This window comes from Festucalex cinctus, chromosome 2 (assembly GCF_051991245.1).
Source record: "Festucalex cinctus isolate MCC-2025b chromosome 2, RoL_Fcin_1.0, whole genome shotgun sequence".
Lineage (NCBI taxonomy): Eukaryota > Metazoa > Chordata > Actinopteri > Syngnathiformes > Syngnathidae > Festucalex > Festucalex cinctus.
In genome coordinates this window covers 5,695,547-5,720,398 of record NC_135412.1, presented here as the reverse complement: position 1 = coordinate 5,720,398, position 24,852 = coordinate 5,695,547, and the positions used below count along the sequence as shown (strand labels likewise).

Below are 24,852 nucleotides of genomic sequence, written 5' to 3'. Positions count from 1 at the left end.
TGGTTGCAGAAATAGTAGTTATTACACAAACGGCCAGCCGGTGGCAGCAGAGCAAAGGAGATCAACCAGGGCCATGTAGAAAAAAAGCTCAACTACTTACAATTTTAAATAGATTTGTGAAAACTGATGAAACTTAGCTCTCTTCTAATGCTAATTGCTGCAAAACGGAAACAGATAGAAACATACTTTTTTTTCCTGATGAAAGAAGAGACTTTAATCTTTCTTTTGATAGGTTTCATGCTTTTATAGCAATAGAACACAATATTCTGTGGGCCTTGCAAAATCAGTCAAAATCCAGTAAAACAGCCGGGAGCGAACGGGATTACTTCTGTGAAAATGGTTGGGAGTGAATGAGTTAAATGATACACAAACTACTTTAACGTATTCTCATTCCCCTCTATGGGTAGAAAATAAAACAAGCGTATCTCTCTTTTGAAGTCTTTCATAACAAATGATTTTTCTAAACCTTTCTATCTAATTTTCGGAGTAAAACTGAATCCCAGTCTCCCACTGCTAAAGGATTTTTTGCAGCATGATCACAAGGCCCTGGAAGGATATTGTTGCACATTAGTCCTATTCCTACAAATTCTCTCATAAATCATTTAGTTCACATGAAAATGGAAGGCGGTGCTTTATTGGACTTCCCCCCCTACCACATTAGTGCACACTAGCATTTATTTTATTTTTTTTACCATTTGTGTAGCACTTACAGTACCTCCTCCACACAATGCACACAAGCCCATAAACAAACATTCATCCCCAGTGCTGTGGTGTTTGTATGCTGGTGCCGTTTACGTATATGTGTCCTCGTGTCCCCTGCTGTGAGGCTGCATGCGCTGCTCTCGCAAGGAGCTTCTGCAGCATCAATTGTTGTTGAACTGTGCTGGCTAGCTACAACCCCCCCCCCCCCCCCCCCACAGCCATTGTTATGTGATTAAGGACTAGATTTGAGCCATTGCGCAGAAAACAGGGCTACAACAGCAGGGAAATAACCAAATTATTGTTGAAGTATGAGCCTGTATTGTCGGAAGCTGATCGGAGGGGAGGATGGGGAATCAAGAAAGCAAAGCAAAAAGAGGATGTCCATTCGCAATACTTAACCTCACATTAACACATATCCATATTTATGTTGTATTCTTTATTTTCTCTGTTCATTAGTTACAACTTCGTTTTATGGTCCGTACAGCACTGAAGGCACACCAAACCAAAATATTGAATGCAACATGACTATTTACAAGATGTACAGAATAAATAATTGAATCAAGTTAGGTAAAAAAAAAAAAAAAAAAAAAAAAGCTACAGCGTGTGTGCTTGCGTGGGATCCTGAATAATGTCCAAGTTTAGAAAGTCAGTCTCGCTTCGAGTCACAGAAGAGTGTCACAAAAGGGGAAATGCATTCTAATGCAACATTCCAAATGAATCCAGTTTGCAACATACGTTCAGTTCAGACAATTTGGGTCTGTTTGTATATTTGGCGCAGGAAGAAACACAATTCAGCAGGACTCAGTTGATTGTCATGCACCTCCTTGTGGCATCTGATTAGTGCAATGCATTTCACAAGACAATAGTACTGTATAACAGACTGTGCTTCTAAGTGCTCTATTTATTCATTTAGACAAAGAAACCCTCCTCTATGTGACCTATCACATATTTGTATAAAAATAAATAAATATTCTGTGATGTTCAGTGTGTAGGACAGGAGAGCTGACAAGAAAAAAAAAAAAACAGTATCGCCGTGCTTGTGTATTTCGGATGTACAGTTCGTATGTTGCGGACCCGAAAAGCCCACCACCCAACATACACCCCCTGGCCCACAGCACAATGAGCATTCCGGTTCGAGCAATCCAGCTGGCTTATGTTGACAGAGGGTGTAATCAGGTCAGACCCGGAGTGAGGATAGACTGATTAAACAGCAATTCTAGGTCAAGTGGTGATTCAAATTCACTGTTTTCCAACATCTGCTTTATCCTGACCAAATGGGCGGGTAAGTGGGGTTGAGGGCGGAGTTTTTATCGATCAATTCATCTGGAAGCAGGGCCTACTGAATGGGTAAAACAAAAAAACAAAAAAAGCCTGTATGTTACATTTGGCGGGGGGAAAAGTACACCTTCCACCGGCTACATCACATGGCTGTCAATAGATAAAATATCTGCGCAGTTACATTCTGTGCTACAACTTGACATAAAGTGACGTGCCTGGTACAGATAGTTCACGCTGTGGAAAGTCGAGGAGGGCAGAGAGGGCAAGGCACTTGCTTCAAAACGTCACACGGGGTTTCCATTTCGGATGGAGCTCAGTTATAAGCCGGCGGATGCTCAACAATCTCCAAGTAGTCTGGCTCAGTATGTAAATTGGCCTTGAGTTCAAAGTACTCATTCTTAGTTTGCTCGAGCATGACCTTGCGCGGCCGGGAGTACATAATTGTCTCCATTAACTTTAACTCCTCCTGGTGCCCCGGGACCTGCCTTTCTCCAGCAGGCTGAAGATGGGCCATGTTCTTTCGAAGGTACTCGGTTATTCCAAGCTGCTGCAACTCTTTCTCCCGCTCCAGGATATTCCTATACAAGGAGTTGGGGTCTCCGAGCGTCACAAACTCAGCCGGGCATTCCCCTGCCGTCGGTTTGAACTTGGCGCTCGGGTTTCCCGTAAGTGGGGAGGTGTTCTCTTTCTCCATGATACTCCGGCAGACGCGACTCTTGGAGCTGGATTGTTCGAGGCCGTAATCCAGATCGGCGTCGTGATCTTTGTGCTGAGAGCAGTAGGTGGGGTTGCGACATATCTGCACGACGGGACTGTGCGATCTCTCCTCGTACAGTGTGGCGGACCCGGGTCTTTGGGTCAGAGTGTGGTGTGTTGTTTTCTGCCCATACATGCTATAATGTAAGTGGATGGGGCTGCTGCTGCTGTTTTCTCTCGGATGATCCCCCGCTACTTTCCGTTTCGCTCTGCGCCGCCGCCTGTGCACCACAAACACGACCAGCCCGGCTGAGCAGAATATGATCATGAGGACTAAAACAAGAAGGCTGAGGATGAGCACGGAGAGTGGGACGGTGTCTGTGAGAGCGTTGAGCAAGCCTCTGCCAGCGCCATCGGGGCCCAGCGTGGCGGTCACGCTTTCCTCTCCATCTGGAACCAAAGAGTGGGTGCCCAAACCGGTGCATAGCACTTCGTGACGAAGGCTTCGAAGATCAGCCTGCATCACTTTCTTTGGGGTGTGGCACAAAATGGAGCCCACGACTGTGTCTTTTCTCAGTTTTTCTACCCACTGTTTCAGGCTAAACAAGTCACAGCTGCAGTCCCAAGGGTTGTCCTCTAAATAAATCTGCTCTAATGAGTCGAGTTGATCAAGCACGTTGCTCACTGGCAGGTGCATAAACAGATTTTTCCTCAGATTTAATTTGGCGAGGGGTGCATTGCGAAATATCTGTGCAGGAAGCGAGCTGAGCAGGTTGTTGTTTAATGACAACAGATTAAGGTTTGGTAGGGGATTAAATGTGCCTGGAGCAATGTCCTTGATAAGGTTATATTCCAGATATAAGTATTCCAGATTGTGGAGACCCACAAACATGGTGGAGTGCAGTTTTTCTATGCGGTTGCCATTCAAATGCAGTTTCTTCAAACTGCTTAAGCTTAGGAAGGTCTCATTGTCAATATAATCAATTCTATTGTTTGCCAAATTGAGCAATTCCAGGCCATCATGTGTAACAAAATCATACCTGTAGAGTTTCTGAATCATATTTCCTGTCATGACCAATTTAGTTGGGCTTTGAGGAGGTACTCCGATATCTGACACCTTTTGAATTCCTCTGTCTTGACAATGCATCAAAAACCCTGCCATCGGATAATTGTGGCACGAACAATGCTCTACACAAGGACTGCCCGGAATGTGAGACGGTGTTGGTTGCTTGCCGTCGTCTTTGGCATCAGTCAACTTGGGGATCTGTGCCCCTTTGGAAGACGGTGTGACAACCATATCCAGTGACTTGGAGGGCTCCTCCAAATTGATGTCTGCGTGGGACGGACAGAGAACTTCTCGTTTGACTTTAGCTAAGATGGTGCCCTTGAAGTTGTGCGGTGCGCTACAAACCACCTCTCCGATAGCAGACTGGCCCCTCATATTCTCCATCCAGATTTTTAAATGCAAAATATCACAGTCACACACCCAGTCATTGTCCTCCAAAAGTAATTCCATAATCCGTCCGATGTGCTCTAAAAAGCCAACATAAGGCAGCGTCTGCAGTTTATTGCCTCGTAGGTCCAGGTGCGTGAGAGGCACGAAGCGAAAAATGTTGTTTGGTAAAAACTCGATGGAATTATCATTGAGGATTAGGACCTTGAGGCGGATCAGTTTGTTGAAGGCCCCTGGTTCGATGACCCGAATGAAATTTGTGTCCGCTTGGAGAAACTCCAAATTCCCCAGGCCTTGAAAAGTGTCTTCTCGGAGTGTGACCAGGAAATTTCTGTTGATGTGGAGTTTTTTCAGCGAACCAAGGGCACTAAAGACTCCCGGTTCTAACTCCTGTATGCTATTACCGCCGACGTGTAGAGAAAGGGCATTCTTGAGCACTTCCATTTCTTCGGCACGAAGCTCAACCAAGTCGTTTTTGTAGAGGTTCAAATGGAAGGGCACATTTGACAGTACTTTTATTTGGGAGATTGTGCTGATGTTTCTCTGCTCACAGTTAATATAGAAGATACCGTCCTTTGCCTCGCAAGAGCACAAGGAGTCACAAGACTCGCTAATGGAGGTCGATGGCTTTAAGGGATGGGAATCTTGGGATTGGGCCACCCTTAAAACCAAGCTGACAAAAATGACGCAGGGTAACATGATGGTCTGTGATTCCTGTAGAAACAAAAAGTGGAAGGGGAGCACAGTGGAGAAAACAACATTAAATGCAAATAGTTTCATGTTTTAAATTCTAAAACAACATTCAGTTCCAAGGTTTCATTATACTGTAGTGCGTGAATAATAGCAAAATGTCTTCAAAGGTGTACTACAGGAAGGTGTACTAGCTAATGGGAACCAAAATAACACACTTTAAAAACAGTTACAGATAATAAATATACAGTTATACTTCAAGGCTGAGAGACAACAGAAAGACTGCATCTTTTTCTTATGACTCACAGTGGGATAATGGTGCGTTTGAAAACATGTCTCCTCTTTGACTCAGTATTTGGCCCTGCCTATGCTATGCATCTATATGACTCACGTAGAGCTCCTCGGTTCAAATGTCATCTCGTGTTTAGCTCAAGAACAACATTCATAAGAACTTTTTAACCAGTTATCGCTCAACTGGACTGAATGGATACCAACGATGTTGCATGTGAGCATTGGTGCAACATTAACAAAACATATCCATTAATCTGATTCAAGTCACAACAGATCAAAGGCTGAATCCTATAAAATGAACTGCTTGCGGGATATCTTGAATCATGAGTACAGAACAATGACGGGAATGCGTTCTTTACAAAAGTCAGCGTCTGGAATGCCTCATGGCGTAAGACAATTCAAGTGTGGAGGTCTATGCTTCGGAGATCAAAACCTATGATCCATTCATAAATATAGTATTGTTCCTCTCAACTCCCTTATTATTTATTCACAATTACTAAGGCACGCGAGACAGAAATAGTGTGTGCAAAAATGCCTAATGCCAGACTTTGTGCTTAAACTAGTGTTGTTCCGATACCGATGCTGGTATTGGCAGATGTGCCGATACTGCATTAAAACAGTGGTATCGGTATCGGTGACTACTCACAAGTAACATGCCGATACCATTAATTCCAACGCTAATATAGGATTTTGGATGCAGCATCTTGTGTCTTGCTCGTGCACAGCATTCACTGGTATGTGACACGTTCACTGCATGCCGATCTAAGATATCCTATTGGACCTTGAATGCTCTGAACCAATAGCAGGACAGCTTTTTCATGTTGAGGAAAAAAAAAACGTAAGTATCGGTATGGTATCGGTATCGGGGGCCAAAAAACGGTATCGGAACAACACCAGTTTAAACAAAAAAAAACAAGCATAATATAGGCTATTATAAAACATAGAATATACTTTTGAACATATAGCATCAGAGATGTAATTATTATTATTTTTTTAATTCAGTGAACCACTGTTATTCGCAGGGGATGTTAGCGCTACAGACGACCCTGTGATACATACAGACCTGATATAAAGACATCACATAAAACATTGTTTTAGTTTTACCCCACCCTCATGCAATAAACATTTTTAGCTTATTGAAACACGCTTACTTATTAAAAACACTTATTGTAGTATTCCTGAGCACCTGGGCTGACTCTCTCGCTGCCAAGCAATAGGAGACTACTGTATAGTATAGTGAGGAAACAAAACAAAGTTTCACACAGTTCTCCAAATAAGATGCAAAGCATGCATGCTTCAAGCTGTTTAACCAGTTGGAATTTATTCTAAAAATCAAACGTAAAACAAAAGAGAATTCAATAGTCAATCAAATCATCCCATTTTGCAGAGGTGGGATTAAGTCAAATATGTGTAAATCACAAGTCCCAAATAGGAACCTTCATGTTTCAAGCATTGCTAAATTACTATGGGGTGGGGGGGGGCAAGGGGATCCAGCAAGTCCCACGTAACTGTGGAAACAAAATCAAACAAATCAAGTGGAGTCGCCAGCAAATGTCAAGCAAGTCGAAAGTCAAATAAATGATTTTTTTGCATGCTGTTTTTTTCATTAACCTTTTGCATGAGCGCTTACAGCTGCTAATGTATTAATATATAACAGTGTTCCCGAGATGAGAAATATTGAAATATGGTGTATGTGGGGGCAGCACGGTGGCTGACTGGTTAGCACGTTCACCTCCCAGTGCTGAGGACGCAAAATCGAGTCCATGCTTCGGCCTTCCTGGGTGGAGTTTGCATGTTCTCCCCGTGCCTGTGTGGGTCTTCTCCGGGTACTCCCGTCTCCTCCCACATTCCAAAGACATGCATGGCAGGTTAATTGGGCGCTCCGAATTGTCCCTAGGTGTGCTTGTGAGTGTGGATGGTTGTTCGTCTCTGTGTGCCCTGCGATTGGTTGGCAACCAGTTCAGGATGTACCTCGCCTACTGCCCGAAGCCGGCTGGGATAGGCTCCAGCACCCCCACGACCCTTGTGAGGAGTCAGCAGTTAAGAAAATGGATAGATGGAAGTTCAAGATGACAGTACACTAGTGTCTAATCTATCACTTTTTGTCTTCTCAATTAAATACATTACTGACATGTTTTGTTAATGTTTGAACCACCTACTGCTGGGTTAAACTGTCATGCTAACCGAGGTAGCTTAGCTTCACAGTTTGCGCAGCTATTACGTGTGTTTGACAGATGAAGAACGTCGTAGATGTGTCTCTTACCTTCGACTTGCAAACCTTGCATGATGCTATTGTCTTTTTCCCACTTTCATCAAAAAGAAAATCCTTGAATGCAAATGCATCACCTTAACAAAGCAGCCTCAAGCCTCGTTAAATTCTGCAGGGCTGTATTGGTGGTTGAGGTTGCCTGGTATATCGGATGGCTACTTCTATAAGATCAAAAAGGAGGACATTTTTAAAAATTAAGTGCTCCATCGCTATAAAGAGGTTCGCTTTTCATGGCCTCGTTGTTTCGCGGATTGCTTTTTTTTGTGTGAAATTTTGCATGCATTTTTTTTTTTTTTACAGTAATGTACCTATTTTATAAAATGTATGAAAATTTGAACATTGAGAATGTTTAAACAAGAGAGAAATGAGAGAAAACGTAAATGCCTCAATGAGAAAAGTGTATAAACTGTGTGGCGAAGAGTTTTAAAGCCTTAAAACATTTATAATAAATGTAAAACATAAAGCTAACTACTTCATGGATTTCATTTATTGCGGGTATTTGGAACCTAACCACAGCGAAAAACGAGGGAACACTGTACATCAGACCCGCAGTGTATTTTCATCAACAATAAAGTTTATACTTGTAGATCATGTTTGTGAAACTAAATGGTAAAAAAAAATAAAAATAAAAATAAAAAGTCAAACTTCTTTTTGACAATTTATTTACTTCACAGTAGAATGTTTATTGTAGTTTTGTTTTTGTTTTTTTTTAATCACTAAGCACACAGAGCCTTCGTTTTCGTTTTGCCGCACGTGATCCTTTTCGCTGTGGGCAAGTCACTAAAATTCTCTCTGTCCGCTTTCACACCGCAATCAACACTTCTGTAGGACTGGTGATGCTTTACAGCGTGACAGACTTTACAAAGTTCAGCAACAATTATTTGATTATCCAGAGGCGATGATGGTTCTCGAAAAAATGTCTTCGAGGATGACGCACCTGCTGCTTGCCTGTTGCGTCGCCGCGTAACGTTCTATGACTGCTTTCCCCCGACTGCTAACGTCCACATCACATCGGCAGAGCGTGCAGAAACCGTGAAACGAGTCCCGACCGCTTTTGGACAGGCAATCGTGCTCTTTCGTCCTTTCAATATTAAAAGATGTCCGGCGTTTTGGCACTTTTGCTAGCGCTGCCTTTTCGATATGTGCCAGCCACAAGTGGAGCTTTGTTTCCATTTATTGAACCAATGATATACGAGATTTTGTCACTCTTGGCCAATCCCAGAGCAGTTGACGAGCCGGCGGGACTAATGTTGGGTTACATAATTCAACGCAGCTGAAAAGGCGGACAAGCCAGCGTCCGGTTTAGGGTTGCAAAATGCAAACCTAATTTTTCAAATGTGCACATAATGACTTGTCAGGTCATGTTAGGTCTAGTCAAGTCGAGGCTCATGAATATCACGTCAAAGTCAAGTTGAGTCTTTCAGAAGTTTTTGCCAAGCAAGTCACAAGCCATAAAATCACCGACTCAAGTTGACTCGAGTCCAAATCGTATCCTCCTGACTACCAGCAATTCAAATTTGTCCTCTGTAGTGGACCTCTTTAAACCTGAATATCTCCCACCCAGTGCATACAATTGAATTAACTGTTGTGCTCTATAGAGGACATTCAGAGCTTTCCAATGATACCAAATGTGTAGGGGTGGGGCTTTGCTACCTTTGATTGCATCATAAAAGAAAATGGCTTCCCTCAGTGCAAGCAGTTTTTAGGGAAGAGGAAAAGTAAGTTAATAACACTTTTTATTGAACAAATTTAGGCTTTAAATATTGTTAGCATGTTTTCTATAAGACTCTTAAGAACACATTCAAGTATTGTTTGAATTATTTTAACTGTATTTGAGCCTAGCATTTAAGTTTTAAAAAAAAATGTCCTCTGTAGTGGACACATCATAGCTTAAAAATAAAAACTTTTTTCTTTTTTTTTGTTAAAAAATTATTTTGCAGTATTCCAGTTACTTCACAAAGTATGGGGAATATCAAAATAAACATGATTGGACAATATTTTTTTCCCTGGTAGTCAGGAGGATATGACCCGAGTACTCCACCCGACATTTTGTGTAACAAAAGTCTCCTCGCTTCATTCTGACAATGACAAACACCTAACTAGCTAACATTTGCATTGATGTTAGTTGAGTAAACAAGCCGCCTCTTTGAAATTAATTGCCTCCAGGTAACTTTTTCCCCCCTTTCTTTCTTGTTGAGCAGAGAGGGGAAGGGTGAGCAGTTACAGCAGTTAACTCTTATAAAAAAAAAAAAACGAAAAAAAAAAAACAGTGCCAGCCGATTTCGAGCATTTTCATCTTTCAAGGAAAAAGAATATTATTTGCCTTTACTACATATACAATGTGGGTACTAAATGAAAGATCGCATTCCATTCATCATAATTTTACTAAATAGTAATCATTATTAATCGTCTTTGGCAGTCAAAGAGTTAAGGAAGGCAGCAAGACAAAAGAGATGCTGCATGTGCTTTCGTTCCGCTAATTAATGTGCAGTGTCCTACAACCGTAATAATATATGTTGTTGTTAAGTGCTGCCAGCGTGTACTAGTTAGCCTCAAGGACAACATAAGTAGCCCACAGGTTACTTCTAATCAGTGATGGGACACTATGAGTTACGAAGAAGAATTAAAACAAGAGTGTCGACATTATTTATTTAAACTTAACATATTTTTAACATTTGTTCAGTACCAAATTCTGTATTTTGTTGAAAAATAAAACAGCATTCCCCGTCACCCCTCCATCTCATTGTATACAATCTGTTTTTATTTACCCAAATATTTCAAAAAAGGTGATTTAGAGTGAAGAATGAAGCATCGACATGCCAGCGTTTAAGACGCTGTGGGAAGAGCTCCGCCTTCTCTTTCATTGTTCAGCACCTTTCTGTCTCACAATGCAAACATCCTTGCCACAACTGATGTCGTTCCAACTTCCAAGGTCACTTTCCAGACACAACACAGACGCGGAAGCGCTGCAAAAGTGTGAAGTACGGTTATCACGGAGGATATTTCCAGATAAACATGAATGAAACAACAAGGCCGGAAATCAAACATGACTCCTCTTAACAAAAGCAGACAAGTGAATAAATAACCTTGTCGGTTACAGTTTATCGAGATGGATGGAAACATGTACATGAGATTACAGCACAGAGGCGTGCAAAGGGTGGTTATTATTGGGGGCTCGGAAGGGGAGGGACTGGGACGTTGGCCCACAGCGACAGCGACATCCGCTTGAAAGTGGGCATCCACAGCAACAAGGCAAAAAACAAACAAACTTTCAATGCACATCTACGTCTTTTGCCAAGCGGTATGCATGTCAACCAGAAAAATCTTCCAACTGTACCCCCCTCCCAATCAACAAAAAATTCAGGCGACATCCAGCCTAACAGATGGCAGCTATATCTCGCCAGTACAGTAATTTTTCAAGAATCACATGCACTCAAAATATACGCACTCTAAAAATAATCCTTCAAAAGTCTACTTTTCATTATAGTCATGAATATTACCCTCCCTCAATGGTTGTTGGTTATGTGCTACTTTTTAGGAATGGAAGAAAATAATATAACTTGGATGTGTGGCATATATTAAAAAAAAAAAAACTACAAAAAAAAAAACAGGTTGACACAGAATCTCTGCCTTGAAGTTGGCGCCATATTCTTGGCCATCTTTCACACGCATTTACAGTCTACAGCCAACTGTGAACTGTAATCACACTCGCAATGAACGTTTCACAGTCTATTAGCACGCTGTAATGGTGGAAAATTGATACTATCTAGTAGTGCTGGGCGATATGGGAAAACAAATTCTATCACAATATGGGCCATTTTATTTCACGGTAACGATATACCACGATATAGATATAATTGCAGTTCTTCCATGAAAAATTAGACAACATACTTTGCTTACATTTTCCCACTTTATGTGTAAGTAACATTAACGTGATTCTGCTAAAAGGGCAACCTATGAGTACAGCACTGAAAAAGAGACTTAACTGTAATATTGGAGAATGTTAATGCAGAGCTTGTACAGTGCTTCACCCTCTGAATGCTTTTGGTTTTGGAGTACTTCTTTATAGTCTCAGTGACACAAATTTGAGTACTTAATTGCGGAACTGCAACACTGTAGCTTTGGGTTGCCTTTTTTATTGTGTGTGTGTGTGTGTTTTTTTTTTTTTTTTTTTTTGTGGCTCTTGGAATGGCTCAGGCAACCTTAAGTAATGAAGTAAAGTAATGAATGCCAGAATAACTGTTAAGACTCGAAGAGCAGAACTAATGTAACCCATCTGTGACATGTTGTCAAGTCAACACACCATCAAACATTTTTTTGAACCGAAATTTTCCACTGTTTTTGGCTCATTTGTTTACGCTCGCAGCGATATCACATGCTGATGGTACAAATGGACATTTTATGAAACTTTCCTTTTGCATCTCTGTTGAATCAACCCTTTATTGTGGCTCCATTAAGTGTCAAGTTTTGGAGCAGAAGTCCTTTTAACCTTTTAACCAAAAAATCTAAATTCTGTGGAGCTCAAAGGTGGATTCTTTGTCTGTCTGAGTATTCCAAAGACAGTTTCATATAAGACCTAAGAGACAAGCAGTCGGTGCACATGCACACATAAACACAAACACTCTAACATCGACAGCAGTAAGGCAATTTCCTTTTAATATTTTATCAGTATTTTTGTCCGTGGTCCTCATACCCAAGATGTTCACCTAAACACGAAAAATAACACCCAGACTATGATCCAATGATATCAGATGGTGAATAATATCACAGCAGAAGTCAAATATGGAAGAAGGACATTTGCCTCGCACATTGTTCATCTGCATTTCAGACTTTGTTCATATTCTTTGTTTTCCCAAAAAGATCAAAGTTGCATGGGGCAGCACGTCACAGGAGCGTGAGATAAAATGTCTTTCAGCACTCGTCTTTCTGCTCCACATTCAACATTCAAATATGCATCACTTTGCTGTTTGGATGATTCAGTTTGTGCCTCCGCCGAAGCCCACTGAGAGCTTCCCTCATGCATGTTTGCAAAGCCACTTTATGCTTAAATGTTCCCACGTCAACATTTGACTCATTACAATTAACGTTTGGACTCCTATTCCAACTTTAGCGCAATTCTGACATCAACAAACCTCTGCTGCGACACACAACTGCTCATTGTTACGTTGAAAAGGGGGCATCGCAAAGCATGTGATATTCACTGACGGCATAACACCCTTGTTTTCCGTTCGTTTTGTACGCCTTGTGCACAAAATGCCCCACATGTTAGTGTTATTTTTATCCTCAGTGTCACACTTTGCAGGGAATCGACTCAATACACAAATCTGAATTCAGACAGTGCAGAGTTGGGAACAGCTAATTACAATTGTCATCATTAGGGGTGGGCTAAAAAAAAAAAAAAACAACGATACGGCAATATATCGTTGCGAGCCTCATTACAATACACGTATCGATACGCAGGCGTCAGAATCGATATTGCTCGTTAACTTTAAATAGGCAGTTCACGTTTGCCTTTGCAGCTTGCATTGTACCTAAAAAATAAAAACCATCAGCGTCTTTGAAGTTAATTGCCTTCAATTAAGGCAAAAATAGCTCACCAGTGATTGGACACCGTGTCTTGCTAAGAAAAATGAAAGCAGAGGAAGAATATCAACATTTATTTACTTATAAACTTAACATGGCACATGTGTCTTAATGTACCAATTTTCCGATCTTTTGTTTAAAAAACGGAATAGAATGTGTTACATGAAAAAAACGGAGCTTTTATTTCCCAAAATATTTGAAATAAGCACATTTTAGAGCTGTAATTTTAATACTTTGATATTTTTGCTCATATCGACTCATCCCTATTAACTCTTTCACTCCCAGCCATTTTCACAGAAACAATCCCGTTCGCTCCCGGCTGTTTTACTGGATTTTGGCTGATTTTGCAAGGCCCACAGAATATTGTGGTCTATTGCTATAAAAGCATGGAACCAATCAAAAGAAAGATTAAAGTCTCTTCTTTCGTCAGGAAAAAAAAAAAAAGTATGTTTCTATCTGGTTCCGTTTTGCAGCAATTAGCATTAGAAGAGAGCTACGTTTCATCACTTTTTACAAATCTATTCAAAATTGTAGGTAATTTATCTTTTGTTTCTACATGGCTCTGGTTGATCGCCTTTGCTCTGCTGCCACCTGCTGGCCGTTTGTGTAATAACTACCATTTCTGCAACCGTTTGCAGTTGATAGACTGCATCAAAGCCTTCTGTATGCTCTAGCATAAAAACAAAACAAAACAAAAAAACGTATAAATTCGTCTTTGGGACACTTAAAACATTAAAAAAAACAAAAACGTATTTACACGTCATTGGGAGCAAATGAGTTAAGTAATTTTCCCAGTGTGTCTGTGAAAACTGCTCCTTGCTCTACAGTGCGTACACATATTGACCAAGCATGCCGCTTGGTGGTAAACCAGAAGAGCTACTAACAAAAAAAAAAATATTTTTGTCATCCAGCATAATAAACATATCCTTTAGGTATACATATGACTGTTATTATAAAATGCAAGTAAATTAATGTAACATATCGGGATACGTATCGCCTTGATATGTATACATCTGTATCGCGATACGTATTGGTATGGTGACCCCTGTATCGTGATACGTATCATATCGTGAGGTTGGAAGCAATACCCAGCCCTCGTCATCATGCAGTTTGCACACAGCGGTTATGACTGGCCTCAAATGATATCCATATATGAAATTCATTCATGAAATTCACGTACTGTAAAGCCCAATTCCTTTTCAATTTGAAATGCTTTGTGAGCCATAATCTTTGGATTCCAAACCAAAATGTCTATCAAAAAATACCTGTTTACATTTTGATAACAGATATTAGTCATGATTCTGGAATTTGCTTAGTTTTCAGTTCATCTCCAAAATCTGCAGCGTCATTTCGTCACTTTTTATTCATGAGCTTCACCCTCATTAACAAGCTACTGTACCTGCATTCATGGTGATTTATCGAGCTTGACAGCACCCATGTAGAGGAAGTACACTTTATTTGTTAAGTTCCCAAATGGAATAACCTTTGGAAAATAGGATCAAACACAGGCTGAAAAGTGGTGCAGAATTTTAAACACTTGAATGTGGGAATGATGTCACCCCAGTAAACGTTCTCACTCAATTACCGCGCGTGTTTACAATTGCCATTTGGTAGACTTTAGTTTCCAACTACAAACATGGATGAAAAGCGCAATAATACTTCGAAAAATAGCGTGAAGTTCCACCTTTTGGTGCAATATTCTCTACATGACGGTCCTCCAGTTCCTTCAGGCTTCATCTGTTCTTCACTACTTGAATTGCTCGATTCAACACGGCAACCGCAGTCAGCGAGAAAGGCCACAGGATATTGGCAATGATAGTCATATGATTCCCTCCATAAATAGGTGTTTCTGCTGTCACATTACAAACCAAGAGGAAGCAACACTTGCACACAGCAATACAGATTATAAATGACATTACTAAATTATGCTGACACAAGTATTGAAGTACGGGAACTGGGTTTGCCAAAAGGAAAGATGTAAATTATGTAAACCAGCTTCCACTGCTTTTTTTTATTTTATTTTATTTTTTATTTTTTTTTTAGGTTGAAGCCTCTTCTGAAAGTCTTACACAACAAATTCATCCAACATGCCTTGATTTACTTGCTATGATCATAAAATTAAGGGGCAGAGGTGTGTGCGTCAATGAATTTTGAGCATCTGTCATCGTCAATCCAGTGCTAGGGATGTAACGATAACTGCAATATCATGATACTGTGATATTAAAACTGCCACAATATCTTAGGCGCCATTTCACGATACTGAAAGCAGCACCTGCAGTTAAAAAGGCCAGGTTGAATTCCATTTGGCAGTTCTAGCACCCTCTGGTGGTTAGTTTTATTACTGTAATTAGATTTTATTGAAGCATGCTTTGGCCCTTCTATGTTGACCCACGGTAATTGTCGGATGAAGGGGAACATATGCTTTAGAAAAGAGTATATTTGTGGAGGAACTCAATGCGTGTGTGCATTAGCAAGTAAGTGCTACAGTCTTGTGCTTTTTTTTTTTTTTTTTTTTTTTTAGTATGACCCTTTTTTTTTTTTTTTTTTAATGTCATGACTTTTTTTTAGACAGTATAATGACCTTTTTTATTTTGCCAACCTCCCCACAATGTGATAACTATTGTATCGTGAGGTTCATATCGTGATAATATGGTCTCATAATGTTTGGAGTATTGCCGCCAACCTCACGATACGATACGTATAACGATACAGGGGCCACGATACGATACGTATCGCGATACATATGTATCCCAAATAAGACACTTTTTTTTTTAAACAAAATATAGGAAAATTGGTACACTGAGACACGTGCCATGATAAGTTTATCAATAAATAAATGTTGCCATTCTTCCTCTGCTTTCATTTTTCTTAGCAAGACACAGTGTCCAATCACCGGTGAGCTATTTTTGCATTAATTGAAGGCAATTAACTTCAAAGACGCTGCTGGTTTTTATTTTTAGGTACAATGCAAGCCGCTAAGGCAAACGTGAACTGCCGATTTAAAGTTAACAAGCAATATCGATTCTGACGCCTGCGTATCGATACGTGTATTGTGATGAGCCCCGCAACGATATATTGCCGTATCGATTTTTTGAGCACACCCCTAATCTCAACGAACGAACCACATTTTAATGGTCAATCTGTCATTCGTCATTCCTCGACGAAATCGGCATCTGTCAATGTTTCCGGCACTCGAAGTGGACATCCATCAAAGTTTTTGTCATTCGTCAGCAAAATAGTCTTTCCCTCATTGACGGCTTGACGATTACATTGACGGATGAAAACCCACTTTCCACAATGCTTAGTCTGTCAGTTTTTCCCGTCATTCGTTAATAATCATCAACAAAACGGGCGTCCGTCATCGTATACCGGATTGACGGCCCTTCCATCAATATTGATGGAACGCCCACCTCTGTACTTTGCACGCACCGATCTCCTGAACAGACTCCAGAGAAATAATTGATCATGTGTGGAAACCGCAATTGTAAACAATATTGTTACTGTGCAATGACAGCCATGTGTATCAGGTGTTTTCAGGAGCAATAAAAAAAGAGATTTACAGCAACATATAAAAATAAAAAAAAACACCACAAATGACTAGGCGTCTGGTGCTCCCAAGGACTTGGGCCACAGTAAAAAAAATAAATAAAAAAAAATTGTACTTTGGGGCCCTGCACATCAATGCTGCATATTGAAAATACTATTGTCAGTTACAGAATTAGGCCCTAAGAGTCTACAGTACCACACCCTGCTTGCCTTTTGTGACATGTTTTGGTTAGCTCAGGTAGATGATTTATTCCCTCCTCCACCAAATGCAGTTTGTTTACTAAACATTTCCATGATTCATGCACGCTTCATGAAGCCAAGTTAGGAGTTTGACGACACATTAAGTAAAACAAAGACTGCAGGCTCATTGGAAAGCACACATTGTACCTGACTCACTAAAAACTTGCAGTATAATAACGCAGTCGGTGAAATAATCATGTCCAAAAGTGCATACAGTTAGCACTAATGATGTTGTCAGTGGAATCAGTCTGAGCCATTAGCAGCAGCGCAGCAGCTCTAAGGCAGGTTAAGAAGAAGGCCGTTTACTGTACATTATGTTTACCCCCCTCAGACATCGCAGGAATGAACTAAACATTCAGACTCAGCCAGCTGTCTACCTAAAGGAGAGCGTTCAAGAACAATTTAGTAAGAATGTAAAGTTCAAAACTCTTCAGCCTATGTTAGGACATGTCAAAAGAACAACGCCGAATCAACTAATGACTAGGGATGTAACGATATCCAAACATCACGATACGATAATTATCACGATATTGTGGAGGCGTTGGCCATATTTAAAAAAGATCACAATATTGTAAAAAAAGAGAGCTCATACTAAAAAAAAAAAAAGCACTATGTTGTGCTTTCGTACAAAACAGCAATGCATATAAACCACCTACGATCTCTAATAACAAGCACACATTGATCGCTTCACAAGCAAATTAGGTTCCCCTTCATCTGACAATTAGCATAGATTTTAAACATAGAAGGCCAAAACATCCTTAATGAAAACTAAATTGTACTAATAAACTAGCCACTAGAGGGTGCTAGAACTGCACAAATGGAAATCAATGGACTTTTTTTTTTTTTTAACAGATGTGTTCCTTTTAAATATTGTGAAGATGACGACGACGACATTGTGGCAGTTTTAATATTGTGATATCACGATATTGCCCTTATCGTAACATCCCTACTAATGACAACAAAACTCCCAACGCACAAAAATGCAAGGCTGTATGACAGTAGACATGAACAGTCAAGCACTTCTCAAATAAGTGAATATCACCATACAGGACGCAGTGTAAACAAAAGTCATCTTGCTTCAATAATGATTAAAGGGATACTTGACTCATTGAGACATTTTCAGCAGTAAAAAGTTAATATTTGGTCCAGAATTAATTTGATAACTTCATTACTTTTCATTTATAATCAATAATCTTTAAAAACTAAATTTTCCACTTGCTGTCGACTGATGGTGACATCATCTATGCTGAGGAAGTAGATAACAACCAATTACAGCTCACCTCTTTTCTGGGGTTGGTCAGCAAACTGAGCCATGATTGGTCGTTACCTACTTCCTCAGCACAGGTTATGTCATCTTTCAGTTGACAGCAAGTGGAAAAAAAAAGTTTTTACCGGTATTAATTTTACATGAAAAATAATGAAGTTATCACATTAATTCTGAACAAAATATTAACTTTTTACAGCTGAAAATGTCTCAATGAGTCAAGTAGCCCTATAATCGTCTACGTCAGGGGTGTCCAAACTTTTTCAATCGAGGGCCACATACAGAAAATCAGAAGGACGCAAGGGCCACATAATGTTATGAAGAGAAATTGTGTTTAGTCCCAAAAATTGTACCAAAAAAATTAGTTGTGCTTTTGCACATTTAGAAAAATGCTACAGTATATAAACCAATTTATTTGTAATATGGCATTCATGTTATTATAGTTTGGAATTTTTCATTTTAGTTTTTTGTTTTTTTTGTTTTGAGTTTTGTTTTTTAAATTTAGTTAGTTTTAGCTATTTCTCAGGGTGGTCATGTTTGTCTTTTACTAGTTTAGTTCATTATTAAATGCTTAGTTTTAGTTTAGTTAGTTTCAGTATTAGTTTTTTGTTTTTTGTTTTTTGAAATGTGTATTACTCGTGCGCAACATTTAAAAAAAAACATGGGCGCGACATCATTATTCCAGTTTATATCAAAATAAATCTACTAAAAGTCACATTTAAAATCATCCCCAAAGGCTCATGCATTAAATTAATTACCAAAGACTAAAACAAAGGACATGTTTGCTATAATTATAGTTTTATTTTAGTTAGTTTTGTAAACCTAAAATGTAGTTTCAGTTAGTTTCCTTTTTTTAAAAAAAAGCATCTTCGTTTTTGTTTTAATTTAATTTTAATTTTATTTTTTTTTTAATTTAGTTTTTTTTCGTTAGTTTTAGTTAACTAAAATAACCTTTAATAGCTCCTGTGTTTTTCGACACCCTCCCTTCTTACTTTGACCATCTCCAAACATTTTTGCTTTTATTTTATTTCAACTGAGTCAAATGCCATTTTTCGCATGTGTCGCGGGCCACTAAAAAATGGACGGCGGGCCGCAAATGGCCCCCGGGCCGTAGTTTGGACACCACTGGTCTACATAAAGCCCATCAATCCCCTGTATGCACCTTTTGGAACTGCATATATTTACAGAAGTGCAGAAAAAGGCTCATCAACCTCACTACACACCATAAATACAAGTTACTTCAAACTAACCTGTTTCTTCAACTGCAGGGGAAAAATAAATGGGAAATTAATGGATGGTTGTTTCGTGGATGCAGCCATCCATTTTGGCGCCCAAAGGAATGAAACATTCGTCTTTATTTCTATATGTGCTATTTATCTCTCTCCACAATGTCTGGCAATTACACAGGCATGTGTCGCTGCAAAACATGACCTGCCTTAAGAGCAGTCATCCTTCGACCGAGTCCCTCGGAGGCCAAAAGCCAACGGTCGTGCGTGGCCGCTATTACATCAAGTCCGACTGCTTTTGCTCGCAGGCGCAAACGAGAAGGGAGTCAAAGACAGCGTTACTTGTTGCATGCAGCCAAACGCGGTTTCGTTTCAGACACACATGCACACAAACCAACCCCTCCTCTGCTCTATTGCTTGACTGTGCAGAAATGTGAGTGCATTTTTGTGCATTTTTTTTATGCACACGTGCGCACTCTCAGCGTCGCATGCAATAGCGCCGTGAAGTGATCCCGGGAGCCAATTACTGAGAGAGTGAGGGTCCCTTTTTTCAACCGTAGTAATGGAAGTGATGTGGCTCACCCTACAGGGGTCAACACCACTGCTATGCCCTCGAACGTGCCAGAGCAAGAGAGAGATTCACTCCAACGCAATCCTGATTTAATGATACGTCTGACAACCGAGGAATATCCACTTTTTCGTTTGCCACGCAGCACATTCTGCCAAGCGCATGCGTGTTTCTCTCTATGGCAACCACTGTGCCATTTGATAACCCGATGTAAACTGCTGAGGATTGTCTGCCTTCTGTGGTTAATTCATCAATGCGTTGCGTACTATGAAACCTTCAAAGCTCAAATAACAGCACGGCGAAATGGTCGCCAGCTCTGGCTTCCTCCCGCATTCCAAAATCATCGGGTTAGCTTCAATGAAAACTGTAAGTTGTTTTGTTTTTCCCCAAATTTTAGCCTGTGATTGGCTGGCAACCAATCCTGAGTTTACGCTACATCTCACACAAGCTCCATCTCATCCGTAACCATAGTAAGCACTACAGAAAATGTATGGATGACTAGCATGGCAGAACCACCAAATTTTAGATTTATATATAGCCACTAGGGGTGTTAAAAAAAATTGATTCAGCAATATATTGCGATATTACATTGCACAATTCTCGAATCGATTCAATAGGCGGCCAAATCGATTTTTAAATATCCATTTTTGATGGAAAAATATTCACCAAAACGTCTTAGGGTTCACACCTTAAGCATGGAAGAATGTTATATTAATGGAACATTATTGCCTTAATATTTTATTTTAATGCTGTTCAAACATGAAACAGATGACAACCTTTATAAGATTGAAGTTTCAGATAAATAAATGATACATTTTCATACAAATCTTACACTGTACAAATTTACTGATTAGGATTTTTTAAATTAAAAAAAATATATAAAAAAAATCGCAAAAATCGACTTCTAAATTCGTATCGAGATTAATCGGTATCGAATCGAATCGAATCGTGACCTATGAATCGTGATACGAATTGAATCGTCAGGTACTAGGCAATTCACACCCCTAATAGCCACTAACTACATACATAGCTACATAGCCTGTAAATCACTTTATGAGTTTTCAATTGCTTGAATACTGCACATCCATTTGGTGTGAAATTACACAACCAAGTACTTTTTTTAGTGAGTTCAAAAAAGGGTTTTGTTTTGGCTAGATTGTGACATCACAAGTCATCTTACTTACATAATACTGTCCACACAACAAGTTTCTCAACTCATGACTTCACAACAAAGATCTGCCATTTGCTTTACTTCTTTCCAGACTACATGGAAACACGTCATTTTGACGATGCTTCCTTGCGTACAAAATTTCATTGCGGCCACCTCCAGCTAATTTTGTGCCGCCGCCAGCCAGAGCGATTGATATCACTCAACGAAGGTGATCGAAAATAAAACCTTACCTTAGAAAATAATATTTTGACTGCAATGAACTTGGAACACTTTTATTTTGAAGTTGTTCCTGGTCGTTGCGGCATAACAGATGACTTGACTTTGTCTTGTAAAATGTGTCGGCTGTTCATATTGCTAGCATAAACTATTTTGACCAACGTCAACAACACAACTTTGTCCTGAAATAACGTTCAATCACCAATTAAGAGCGCTAAAAAAAAAGACTTACTTATGCTGACATTGTATTGCACAGCGCCTCTTGCCAGTATTTAGGGTGGCTAACAGCGTTAGCGCGCTAACAGTGCTAGCGGCTGCAGTTTAATCGACCTGACGACAACACACTTTGATGCTGACAGGATATATATATATATATATATATATATATATATATATATATATATAGTTATTTTTCATCCTTTACTTGTAGGCTATGAATCCTTATGCTGTGAAAACATAATATTACTGTAAACATTATTATTTATTTATGCAACTTGCACTATCATATTTTTTTCTTTTTGTTATATTGTTGATTTTATTTTGTTTTGCTTCTATATGCTTTTGACCTCCCTGATTGTGTTCTGTGTTTGATTTGCTTGTATTGTATACAATGTTTGTTATTCAATTTTCTCAAATATTTTGTATGCTGTTTATTATTATTATTATAAGAAGAAAGGAAAAAAAAAGTCACCTCGGTTACCTGTAATTAAGGTCCAGCAGGTGTCAGTTTTCAGTGACACAGTATCAACACAGTGCATCATTGTGTTAACACGCTTCATGACGCCTCATTGACCCATCACTAAATACCGCCTTCCTGTTGATGATGCACGTAGGGCCACCTGCCATCTTACGTGTGTCTGGGCGGCGCCGATAAATTTATTTGAGCTCTTTTATTCATTTAGCGATACATTACAAACATAAGACATGTAGCAATGTTAATGTTCTCCCTTTTCAGTCTAAAGAGACCACAAACAAACCCAAAGAATCATCTTAGTTAGTAGTGGCGAATGCCGGTTGGAAATACGAAATAGTGGTTCCAGGCCTCCCGGCAACTTCCAGGTGCCGCAAATGTTTTTAAAAAATTATTAAAATAGCTTTGACGCATGCATTTTTGTCCATCCGACTTGGTCGACTTTTTTTCCCAGCCTGAATTCAAATCTTGAGGTTTTATACAATACCCAGCTCTATGATTCGTGCCTCAAGATTCATGTAGATTCGGAATTGCCAGTCTATTCATTTTCAACTATACCACTTATCCTGCAAAAGGGATGGAGGGAGTTGGAGCATCTGACTTCTGGTCGGGACTGGTCGCCAGATAAACCCATTCACAACCACACCATGCAGCTAACCATCCAGCCATCTGTTTTTTGTTTTTGTTTTTTTTAATTCCGCTTATCCTCAATTTGGTCCTTGTTAGCTGTATCGTGTCCCCAACGAATTTGGATCAGAGGTTGCCAGCGGCCAGCCACATATACAAACACCCATTTACACTCAATTTCCCACCTGACAATTTTAGGGTCTTCAATGAACCGTGTATGTTTTTGGAAAGTGGGATTGTCTCAACAAAAACCCACACAAGCACAGAGAGAACAACTCCACACTGGAAGGCTGGGATTCAAACTCAGAACTTCAGAATTGTGAGGCAGTAAATTGTGAGTGTTTAAACACGGTTTCTGCTTTCGGATTGGTCTACAATTGAGAGTGCACCTGGGAAGCCTTGGGTCACAAATAACCTTCTGTACGCATAACACGCCTATGATGCACAGTGAACCTGGGAAAAGCTTGAAATTTCCTTACTGCGGGACTAAAAACTAGTGAAATGGCAAAACATTGAGTCTGTGTGCTGTCGACTGTGTCACGGGGCAAACATCCAGATGGGCTCAAGGTTAGCTGTCAAGTTCAAACTTTTCTTTTTGCAACACGTACAATGGGGAATTATGGACAAATCGTGTCTCTTCGTGATATAAAATGCTCTAAATTATGACCGTTTTAAAGCATGATGCATCGAATGTAAGTGCATGCGCATCCCATTGTGGCAAAAATGATCAATTAGCTTTCCGAAAGTTTATCTAGCTCACAACAACAGATGTAATATAATTGAATATGGTTGACACAAGATGAAATAACAGTGAGTTCTTACCAACCAAAGTGGTGTTGAAAGAAGCTATTCCAAATGAGAGCCCGCAAGGTCCATCGGTGCGCGGAGGCGAAGCGAGTTTCTCAGCGGTGATGAGGGTGAACTTCTTCCTCGAGTCAGGTCTCCGCTTGCCCCGGTCATTGACACGCCATCACACGCGTGGTAAAAAAAAAAAAAAAAAAAAATGCTCTCTCTCCTCTGATACCGGGACGATGAGTGACACGAGTCCTCCGCCACCTTCCCCGGAAATGAACGGGTTCAAGTTCAAAGCATAATGTAATGCAAAAAAAAAAAAAGTAGGGAGTCGTGTTGTTTGTTTTGTGTTTGTTTCTTTTTCTACACAAGCACACACAATAATAACCGAAGGTGTGGTCCGTAATGTTGTGCTCTCGCAACGCCGTCTGCGTTGTAAAGCGTTAACAACTCTGCGACGCCTTGGCTCTGCTTCTTAATTTGCATGCGGTGGAGGTGCAATACAGCGAAAGGGGAGTTAGATCAAGTGCAAAAGCGAAAGGCAAATACACATCCGGTGAGGCTTGGCAAAATAAGAGCATTTTGCTTTATCAAGCGTCATAACAGCGGCTTTTTTTGACAGCAGCAATATTAAAGTTAACAGATGTCTGCGAAGATACTTTAGTATTGTTTAATTATATGTAATATTATAGCGGGTTGAATGGAATAATCATATATTAACACAAAAAAATTACACGAAATGCACGTCTTTCAAATGACGAACTTCCGGTATTTACCAATCCAAATGTGTGGTCTAATAATACAGTAGGGAGCTGTTAGACTCAGCTCCCTCCTCTTGGAGTATCTTACAGAGGGGGGGGAAATGAATTGATGTGCTTTAAATAGCTCGGCTGCAGCACCATTCAAATGGTCGCTGTTATATAATAGACAGGTAGCCAAAAAAAAAAAAAAAAATACAGTAAACATATTCTATGATCCAGTGGAGGATAACAAAAATGATGAGAGGGAGATAAAGGAAAAGTGTAGAATGCAGAAAAGGTTAATCAAGTGTGTGCATGTTTGTTGGTTCAGCTCGGATGGCATTCTTTGAGGCTGAGACAACCTTTGACCTCCCCCATGTTGGTGTCCGTTATTCCAGCTCATAATATGTGAAAAAGCCCAAATACGGTTTCATCCCCCATCTAAATTCTTTGCAGCCTTTACAGGCTGATCACTTTCAGATGGGTGGTGATGTAGCTTTACACAGCTTGGAGCCCAAGTGGGTCTGTCACCAGATTTAGGGTGAATTACGTTCCCATCTGGAGCATCAGCAAGTTTCTACATAGCGTTACTCATGACCCAGTCTGAATAGAATCAGTGAGTGAATGTTTTTTTTTTCGAAATTAAAAGCTTAAAAGCAGCGCTTTGTCTATTTTAGTCATTGTTCGAATGCCAACGCCACTGATCCAAGAATGGTGTGGTTAAAATGACTTTGCAGAGCTGCTCTTTAAATAACTTGCAGACATGACTCTTTTCGAGTAAATATACCGTACCGTACTCGATCCTCTTA

General features: G+C 39.9%; 1 protein-coding gene across 1 annotated transcript; it reads right to left on the bottom strand.

The window, feature by feature from the left end:
- Positions 1–1,119: 1,119 nt before the first annotated feature.
- Positions 1,120–23,816, bottom strand: slitrk6 (SLIT and NTRK-like family, member 6). The gene is made up of 2 exons (XM_077512429.1): positions 23,334–23,816; positions 1,120–4,843 (listed from the first exon to the last, which is right to left on the bottom strand). The coding sequence occupies exon 2, from the start codon at positions 4,826–4,828 to the stop codon at positions 2,294–2,296; it is 2,535 nt and encodes an 844-aa protein (XP_077368555.1). The 5' UTR covers positions 4,829–4,843; positions 23,334–23,816; the 3' UTR covers positions 1,120–2,293.
- Positions 23,817–24,852: the final 1,036 nt, after the last annotated feature.

Bases quoted from the DNA above. Each gene is read 5' to 3' on its own strand.
- slitrk6 (XM_077512429.1), bottom strand. From the start codon at position 4,828: ATGTTACCCTGCGTCATTTTTGTCAGCTTGGTTTTAAGGGTGGCCCAA.